Consider the following 10,480-nt stretch of genomic DNA (forward strand, 5'->3'; position numbering starts at 1 on the left):
AGTTCTTAAATTATTTCTTGCATTAATTAATACTGAATTTTCATCAATTCTGGAATTATTTCTTCCAATTACTTTTTATTTGTCAATTCTAAAATTTTCATTGGTTTGGTGAATTTTTTCTCTCATCAGTTCAAAATTACCTTCAGTGCTAAATTTTCATCAATTTGTTTTTTTGTTAATATACATTTAATTTTGTCATTAAAATTCTTTTTAATGAATCTTTTTCTCAACATTCCTGTATATGCTGAGATAATGAATGCCGATTTCTCCCCTTTCATAAGGTATGTATAAAATCGGAGTAAAAGGAGTCCCAAACATTTTCAGTGCGTCAAAATTATCAAGACGTGCCTGGCCCAGCATCCGGTAAAAGCGGCCCTGATTAACCCCCTCCCCCAATGGGATTAAGGTTTTGCAATTCGATACAGTACTTGATCATTGTGGTACAACGGTACCAAGTGTATGCTCAAACTTTTGGAGAGTGCGGGCCACTTCATTGATTTGGAGACGTGTCGCGGACAACTCAAGTTATCTGGGAATATGCCCAAGGCCACTTGAGTAAAGGAAACAACAGGCCTACAACAGTACAATTATTCAATCATTACGCTTCACTCGTAGTTTGAAAAACTGATGGCAAATGGTAGCACTATAACAATCATTACACAGAAACAAACTGTATATATGATTGATTCACAACACATACACGCACATTTCCCTGCATGGACAAAAAAGGTCTTCGACCACCAGCTTAAATCTCTTCATTGAGACAGAGAAGTAGGCTACGATCTAGTTAGGAGGAGGAGGAGGAGGCCACTTGAGTGATCTGGAAACGTTCCGCGAGCCGCTTAAGTGAATGGAGATTTGGTAATCGGTCGTGGGTCACAACCACATAAAATGTTTCATATAGGAGCTTTTACATTTTTACACAGGGCTATTCACGTTACAGTTTCCATTTTAACTATATGGTCGTTTGTATCCACAGTAGAAGGGTGCGTAATGCGGTATAGACACATGTTTAACCGAAAAATACTCGCATGAGCAATGCTTAATTCTATTTAATACAACAAGTTTTGAGGTCGCGGGCCACATCAGATGACTCCGAAGGTCACATTTGGCCTGTGGGCCATGGGTTGAGCAAATACGGTCTATTCAATTCATTGTATTTCGATAGTCAGTGGATGATCTTCGAGGCGCAAATGCGAGCCGATCTCCCCGTTAAAAAGTCTCGCCACAGAGAGCAGCAGGCCTACAAACAGTACAAATATTCAGTCACGACACATCACTCACTTCACTTCTGAGATATAGATGGCAGCACTGAAAAATCATACACAACACTTGATACGCACTCAGACTGTTAGGTACACACAATTACACTTCCGGCACAACTCACTAGGTAGAAAATTGCCTTTGGCGATAGACCTGAGTTGTGCTCGGTTAAAAAAAAAAAAAAAAAAGTCAGTGGATGATACCTCCTAATTTTTTGCAGAATCCATTCCTTTATCTGGAATTAGCATCAGGATACACTACGCTGCCCTTCAGAGGGTGCCAAATTGTCTTTAGTTAGATAATATTTATCGGCTGAAAAATACAAGACAAAATGCACTAGTGTTTCAGATTTTTCTGTTGTGGTGGGTTGGTAAGATACGGAGTTACAGATGGGATGGGTTCAGGGTACATGGGTTCAAACCCACCCACCTACAGAAAAATACACTTTGTATTTTTGAAAGATATGACATCCATATTTTTATGGGCATCTTTTTATCAGCCACCTCGTTGGGCATTTTGCCTGTTGCGGCGTTGTATTTGTATTTGTTTGCTCCGAAAAAAAGTCATAATAAATATTCAGACACACATTCAGAGCCCGACTTTGGCATCAGGAGCCCTGGGTAAAGCATAAGTTAGGGGGCCCCCTCTTGGACGCAGGTAAATAGTGTTTGGTTATTTGAAGAAAATTCATTGAAATTTTGGTGCTCTCAAAATTAGGAGGCCTTGAGCAAATGTCCCCCCCCCCATGGGCTTGGGGAGGGGTCACACAGTGGTGCGTTTTGCGAAAATTGTGGCCAAACCCACAAAAAAAAAAGTTTTGCCGTTCGACCCTGATTTTTTCACAGATGAAGAGTGAATAACCCCCGGCTTTCGACGTATGTTTTTTTTCGTTCATCACCTCTTAGTTTTCGCCCAGAAGGAGCTCCAATGTGGTGATTCAAGTAGCAGCAAGCAGTATACCGCACATCAATCTAAACCTTTTACAAAGGCCGCTCTCGTTCAGAGATTTCGTAGCTCTCCGGGGAATTTTAGGCAGTTATTTCTTTTTTCTTTCAAGTGTGTTAGCAATTTAGAAATACATTTTGAATTTCGTTTTTGATATTTTTATTAAAAAATAAGTTATTCTTAATACCAGGTCATTTTTAAAAAAAAGTTCATTTTTGTGAGTGGCGGTAGAAAAAAGTGACCTGATGTGAACTCCTGAAATTCATTTCTCAACATACTTTAACATGTTTAGTTTGTGAAAAAGGTGAAATTAGCTGCTAATTTTTTTTTTTTTTTTTTTTTTTTGTCTTTTTTAGTTTCAAACTCAGGGTGCTCCACTCTGAAAAAAATTTAGATTTTTAACGAAATACTTATAAAGGATCACAGCTCAAATTTTAGGCAGCAATGCACCGATTTAGAAAATCGCGTAAAGAAATGAACACAGGGAATGACGTTTTAAATGCTTAAATTAAGTAAAATTGGAAAGGTGTACAGAAATCGTAAAAAAATGAATTGCAAATCTTGACTGATCTTAACAAACGTTCTTATTTTCTGCGAAGCACTGTACACACAAAGAATCGGTGGTAAACACAGATCAGAATTTGTGGAGACTAATAAAAGAACAAAAAGGAAAATAACTGATTCATTAAGGAAATAGCACATACGTCAAAAACTTGAATAAATTCGAAAAAGTTTCTTGCCAAAATTATCAAGGTGTGATGCGCGAATTAATAACTTTTTCTCATCCATTCATATCTAGTATGGGGGAAACAACGAAAAAAAAATTTAAGATTGCCGCAAAACGTCTTCAAAATAACCCAAAACTAGTTTTGACTGTATATGTAAAATTGATTTTCTGTGTGTCTGTCTGTGTATATGTTCTCTCTACGAATCCACAATTTCAGATCGATAGTGAACAAATTTTACATATACTCGTAAACGAAACAGGACCCGACTTGAACGATAGGCCACTGTAAAAGTTCGACAAAACAGGCCAAATTCCCGAAATTGTCAGGCAAGAATGGTTCTTGGGCCTCAACAATGATTTTCGGAATGCTTACTTTATTCGCCGTGGCTCCCTAACAATGCGTCTCAGACATGTTTACTCCTTTACAATGGTTTGTCACTTCTTCAATGATCGCAGTATGTGCAGAAAACCTGGGCAACGCCGGCTAGTTGTTAATAAATCATAATTATGATTATAATATTATTATGAAACACAATTAATATATAGTAGTGACCATAAGATTTTACATCCAGACCACGACCAGAAACAATTAATCCATCCATTACAAACTTTTATCATAAATTACTGTGTTTATAAATTACGTTTTATGCTTATTTTAACTTCCCGTTTTTACTTCTTTTTGAATTCTTAATTCATTTTTTTTATGTAGCATTTCTATGTTATTATAAGTTTTTTAATGCATCTCAGCAATATTCTTACATGTTACTGCAATTCAAATGTCATATATATGATAATGAGATATCATGAACAAATCCATGCTATGTTTTTTATCGTAATTCTATCTATAGCCATAATTCAAACATATCATATTTTATCCATTTCATATCCTTAAAATCCCTTTAATCATATAATCTGTGCCCTGCCGTTAAAAAAGCATAATATTTATTGTTCCAAAACAGGTTTCAAAAATATGCAACGAATTTCAAGGCGAGTAAAGAATTTTGACCACGTTTTTCGCAAAACGCACCACTGTGTGCCGCACGCATCCAACTTCTTGAGGAGAAAGCGACGAATACGTGTGAAAAAGTAATACTTTGTTTAGTCCACTAAGATAAAACATGGGGCAAAGCGGCATGAAACCATCGTGACTAAACGACCCTGCATGCTTTACGTGTGGCAAGTTTTGTTGTTTCATCGGCATGTACAACAGTTGCCTATGACAACTATGGTAGGTTCACCATTAATGGGTTAATCGATCCCAATACATTTGCCCGCTTGAAAAATTTCGTTACCTCCTCTCTGGAACATCGTGAATGGAATTCCCGCGACAACCATGCAATGAAATTGACCAAAAATGATACGACAGAGAATTTTATAATAATGATTAATCTTACCTGCGTCGCCGCGGTGTGGTCGTAGAAGGTGTCGTCGTATCGCCATCCGTACTCGCAAGGCCTGGTCAACGTCCCGTTCGGTATCGTCAAGTCTCCGCTCCAGAGCAGGGCCGTGTAGTTGACGTCGTAGGTCGAACATCTCGGATCGGTCGGCGGCCTGGTTAGGTTCATCTCTTGCTGAAGCGTCAGGTTCCACCCTTCGAGTTCGGGAACCCTGCACCAATGATCCGGTTCCGATATGAAGAAGAAAGTGTTCATCGCAAATAGAGGCAGTAGGGTAGCCGATGGGAATAGGAACAGTAGGATCAGATTCCTCTGGTATTTGCCGTAGTCACCGACTTGGTATAGGACGTCTTCGAACTCCATCTTTCTGTACTAGTGTCTCGAGAATTGAAAGTTGTGTTCGACTAGTTGTCACGGGTAATCAATTTAGCACAAAACAGATGGTGGTGAAAAGTATCCACGACCTTGTCACGATGCTTTAACCATGTCAGTTCTGAAATGATAATTATTGATCAAAGCAATCCCAACTCCTCAACAAGACGTTTGATTACTCTAACCAAAGTGTCCTCAAAAACAATCTTCTCGTTCCTAATGCTTCAGATCACCATCAATGACGTCTTAATCCGAGGAATTTCCTTCGATGACGACGTCGTCAGTAAAGAAGATCATCCACGAGCTCCGACGACGATGTAATCGTAAACAAACCCTTTTCGTAAACCAGATCACGAACCCCAAACGTCTTGAGCAAAGCACAGAAGGAGGCGATTCTCTCCAATGTCTTGTTGTTGTTGCGGCTCAGCTGGCCATTCGACCTTCTGTGCCTAAACAAACGAGTCAAAAATTTATTCATCTTTCGCTTTCTTTTCCTACTTTCAACGTATTTTGATACCGGTTTTTACCGGAACCCGGGAAAGTCCAGTTGATTTCTAAGTTGGTGGTGAAAAAAAGAAACACTAAGTCTTATATATATATATATATATATATATCTTTTTTAATAACGAGTACTACAGTTCTTCCCCCCTACAACGACCCTACCTGAGAGATAGAGAGAGAGAGTTCGTCCTACTGCCACTACTTCTTCACATTTTAATGGAAAACCCACATACCTGCACGACCTTGTAATGAGCTCTATAAGCCAAAAAGTTTCCTCTCTCTCTCACTCTCTCAAGCTTCCCACTTCTTACCGCAAGTTCTTCAGAATTCACGAGACGTACGGAAAAAGGTTAAAAAAAAAGTAACAAAATAATTATCAAAAGGGCTGGAAGGGCTACAATTTATCGAACACCACCACCACCATCACTTGGTATGGACAACCAACCCTCTCAAGTGAACCGACCTTCCGAGACCTTTCAATGCTAGTTCATGGTACAATACACTCTTTCCTCTCATTTTTTAATCTTCTCGAATCTGTTACATAATAATAATACTACACAGAGGCATGTCCCAAACCCCCTTGAGCACAATTCAGGCGTCAAAATGGTTTCTAAGAAAACTCGACGCGTTCTTTTTCCTCCTTCTTCGCTTGAGTGGACCAATCAATGTACGAAAGAAAGTAAATGTCCCTGGGCAGATATACATTGTTTTTCTTTTTATTTTGACAAGGTTATGTATCGTGTGGCACACCTTGTCCTATACGACAAAAGATTGAGATAAATGTGATTTATTCCTTTCAAAGTTTTGTACCAAACAATATCCGATTCCTAGATTCCAAATCTGGTTCTTGTTTTGTTTTCAGAGAAACCAATTTGCGATGATAAAGAAACCTATCAATATTCATTTCACGAAGAAAGAATACTTTCAAATGGTTTAAGTGCAATGATATTAAGAAATCGTTTTTTAAGAGGTTATATAATATATAGCGTTGTTATTGCTATATAATCTGGTTTTTTTGGTTTAAGGGTTTTTTGTTAAGGGTTCTGTTTACAATCCGTTAAAGGTTTAGTTTCGGGAAGCTCGGATTAAAAATGAAGCATGTCGATTACAAAATAATCTATTCACTTTTCCAGAATAGTTTATCCCATCAAAAACATTCCAGGTAAAAAAATGTAGCCAGATCTTTATAAATGCATTGCTCATACCTAGAAAAAGAATTATGATACCTCATCAGTGAGTTCAGTGTTCACCAATGCGCATCTAGATGCGTCCTTCACGTATCAAAATTCAATTTCGCACCCCCCCCGAATTTCTTTCAAGAGTAAAAATATTCAGGAATTTTTTTTTTAAATAGTTATTTTTCCCTGTTTTTTCATTTAAAAATCCTCATCTTTTTAACAAAACTGCCCCTTAAAATATTGGAGAGGAGCGAATAATTGCTCTTCAAAATTATTTTTTTCGGATAACACTGGTGGGTTCAAGTCTAGCACTTTCATGAAAACGTTCTTTCTTTCAAACCGAGCACAACTCTGGTATATATATATATATAGCTCTAACAAAGGCGGAGATGGACTTGAAAGGCTAGGGGTAAGGGCCACATGATGATGCTGTAAAGCATACATACTAAACTGACGGCCAGAGGGACAAATGTGGCCCTCTGAGTCATCTGATGTGGTCCACGACCTCAGACCTAATTTTGTAAAAATGAACTAAGTGACACATATTAACAGATCACTTAAGTGACCCTCAGTGCAGTTTCATATCACTTAAGTGGTCTGCGGCACACACCTAGATCATTTAATTGGCCCGCGGCACATTTACAGATCACTTAAGTGATCATAAAGTGCTGTTCCAGATCGCTTAAATGGCCCGACACATTCTCACTTGACTTAGATAACACGCCGCACATTCCTGGTTCATTTAGGTCATAGTCTCCCAAACTTTTTGTTCCATCGCCCCCTTCATCAGAAATTTTTCCCTCACATTGCCCCCCAACCCAAGTAAACCCATAGGATCCCATGTTAAATCAGTTGGTTCTATCGCCCCCTTGGATCATTCCAGTGGGCGATATTGCCCATTTTGAGAAGCACTGATTTAGGTGATTTGCGGGGCTGTTCCAGATCACTTAAGTGACCCAGTTAAAGATCAGTAAAAGATCACTTGAACGGTCTGCGGTACATTTTCAGACAACTTGTGGCCCGCGTCACATTCTCACTTCACTTAAGTGGTCCGTGACACGTTTTCAAATTAATGAAGTGACCCGCAACCCCTCCGAAAAGTTGAGCACCCTTGATGTAAAGGCTGGCGATGATGATTATTCCAATACATATATATACGCATAACATTAGATCAGTTAGCCCCGTCATTGATGCTCGGAGGAAGGGGCACTATTTCCCCTATGCCTCCTGTATTTCTGCCCATGGTATGCAATCATGGGAGCGACTAAAAAAAAGAGACATATAAAGAGGGATCAGGTCAGTGAATAACCAAAAGAGTAACCCTGAAAGTGTGCAACATAAAGGTGAAGATGGACCTGGGCTGGGCCGTAGCGAGAGGGGGGGATCCCCCCCCCCCACCGAAATGTCAGAAAATGACCGAAAAAAGCGGAAAATATGGTCAAATCTATTGTTCTATCACTTTGGTCCCGTTCCCCCTATGAATGAAATTTTTGGCTACGTGCCTGGGCTGGGTAGAGACCATGGTGATGTAAAGGCTAGAGATTATGTGATGATATCAATTCATGTATACGCGTAAAATTAGAGCAGTAGGCTCTATCATTGACGTTGGGGTGGGGGATATAGTGCACCTTGCATCCCGTATTCCCTTCCCTCCATGCGCTCTCATCAAGTGCGAAACTGATTCACAACTCAGTTCAAATACTCTTCAGCTAAAAAAGACATCTTCAACCCAGGGGCGTCGGAAGTGTTTCGAACCTGTGGGTGCCCGTCTTGAGATTCATGCACGAAATTTCGATTTTTGAATCAATTCTGTGGGTGCTCGAACCCGTTCTACAAACTTCCGTGGGTGCTCGAGCACCCACAGCACCCCCGGCTCCGACGCCACTGCTTCAACCCGTTGCTCGAGAGCACCCTGGTGCTCCCTGAATTACCCAGAGTGCTCGATGCTCGTGTCCGATTTCGTGCTCGCGATCACTTGATCAACGTTCCAATTAAACACTGTGGAGGAATTGCATTCAAGAATTGAAATCATTGTCATTTCATGCATTCGTATGTTAAACTTGACGTAAGCGTGGTCTTCTTTTGATGATGGGTAAAAGGCAGTACTCGCGCGATTGGAAAAAAGGTTGAGGACCTCTGAGAGCTAAAAGAACATTTTGTGACCTGATATGGACTATCATTGACTAGAGGACGACAGATATTTCTGCTAATCATCATTCTTTCAGCCAACAGGTGTAAATGAAACACCGGTGTAAGACTAAAACCATTACCTCTTCCCCCAAAGCGGAATACTGTTCTGCAACGAGCCCTCAGCGGCCTGGAAAATATTTTAGGGATAAAAATTCCCATAATTAGTCGAGAAAATATGAAAGTGTGGCTTTTCCTTATTTTTTCCTGAAATTCTTGCATTAATTGTTCTGCGACGTGCGGTCACAGTTTTTGATATTCCGCTTTGTGGACCTCCTCTACTTCAGTTAGGCTGACAGGGATCCAGTCCTAGGGCCCGTTTTAGTGATCTTATTATTTGCTATCTTTCATTAAACTTCTGTGCTGTAGTATGGGCACTCGCACTACGAAATCCCGGGTTCGATCTCAGCAGGTGGCACAATATGTTGGTTGGCTGGAAGCTGGTTTTTCCAAATTTCGAACCGTTCTTCCTCTTCGGAAAAAAATCTTCGCTATACATCTTAATAGCACACCCACTCTAAAACTTTCATTAATTTCAGGAATTATCTCGCTCATTAATTTAGCATTGCCTTCGGTGCTGAATTTGCATTAATTTGTGTGTTAATTTACATTAAATTGTGTTTGAAATTTATTGTGTGAATATTCCTCAGCGTTCCTGTATTTTATTCTGAAATAATAGATGCCGATTCCCCTCCCCACACAAAATTTATAATTAGCCAAAGAGGGTCCTAAACATTTTTGGTGCTCGGAGTCGAGACGCACTGAGCCCCACTTCTTTTAAGGGTGGCTGGCGCTCACACTTTAACACTTGCATGCATGAAAATTATATAAATGCACAGTTGGGTTCCACCAGTGGTGGCTTAAGTAAGGGTGTAGGTAGGTGTGCGGTGCACTCGGGTGACAGGTGGTAAGGTGCGGCGGCTCATTAAGCTTTAGACAGACACAAAAATTTGAAAAAAAAAATCCAATAGAGTTAAAGTTCACATGACATCACGCTTTTGAGCCATACCTTGACGACAATAATTTTGAGAAAACTTGAGGGAACAGACGTTGCCCGGGACCGTAATACCCTATTCTACTCTTATCACAAGGGCCAAGTGTGCATTTTGGTGCCTCCATCCAGTAATTTTTCTGGAATGGTCAAATGAATTCAAATTAAAAGCCTGTCTTCTCACTTGTCCAGTTCTTGGAGCACCAGAGAACTGAATTTGAAATAAATTTCTCAATAAAAGTTGCCTCGTTATACTCCCCTTTTACAGGATAACTAAGTAAGGATGAGACTCATAATGTGGCAATTTGAGTTATCTGGCATAACTAAGAACGGCAGAATAATACTGGAATGAAAAGCAGGATGCATGGTCACATACATTTTGCTGGGTAAACGATTGTGTGTGGCTTTATACTAAAAAAAAAAACAGGTTTATCACAGAGTCAACCCTGTCAGTCTTTCGTCAGGGTCATTCATTTTTAGGGATGGCATATGAAGCTTTGAACCCAGTCGACAAGTAAGCTAGAGCCGCTCTTAGATTCCACAATTAATGTTCCAATACAACCACCTCTGCAGAAGCAAAATGACAAATTTCCTCTCTAGTGATAAAGTTTGGCTGTAAACGATTTGAATTGTAAATTCACACGAAAACACAGACCCATCAAAACTTTTTACCTGGAAACTCACTAGAGATCCTGGCCTAGAGTGCTCTTTCTAAAATGTGGGTACAGAAGTGATCTTGAACAAATTTTTCAAAGACACAAGTAAAATTATATGCAGAAAATTACAGTGATGCAGTTGGTATATTTCTCCAAATAAAAATAAGCGAATGCTTAAAAAAAAGAAAACTCTGTTTGAGGAATAAGTACAACAATTAAATAAGTGATTGAGTTTATGTGCAGAGAAAAAATAAACGCAGAAA

At 39.5% G+C, this 10,480-nt stretch overlaps 1 protein-coding gene across 1 annotated transcript in view; it reads right to left on the reverse strand.

The window, feature by feature from the left end:
- Window positions 1-5,151, reverse strand: part of LOC149081553 (beta-alanine transporter-like) — a 44,926-nt gene extending 39,775 nt beyond the window's left edge. Inside the window, exon 1 of the mRNA XM_089238491.1 lies at window positions 4,330-5,151. Within this exon, the coding sequence (XP_089094617.1) occupies window positions 4,330-4,695 (366 nt within the window). The 5' untranslated portion in view covers window positions 4,696-5,151. The remainder of the gene's footprint in view (window positions 1-4,329) is intronic.
- Between the last annotated feature and the right edge of the window lie 5,329 nt (window positions 5,152-10,480).

This window comes from Pholcus phalangioides, unplaced genomic scaffold, assembly GCF_987345545.1.
Source record: "Pholcus phalangioides strain wild (caught in Gottingen) unplaced genomic scaffold, Ppha-v1.0 ptg000010l_1, whole genome shotgun sequence".
Taxonomy (NCBI): domain Eukaryota; kingdom Metazoa; phylum Arthropoda; class Arachnida; order Araneae; family Pholcidae; genus Pholcus; species Pholcus phalangioides.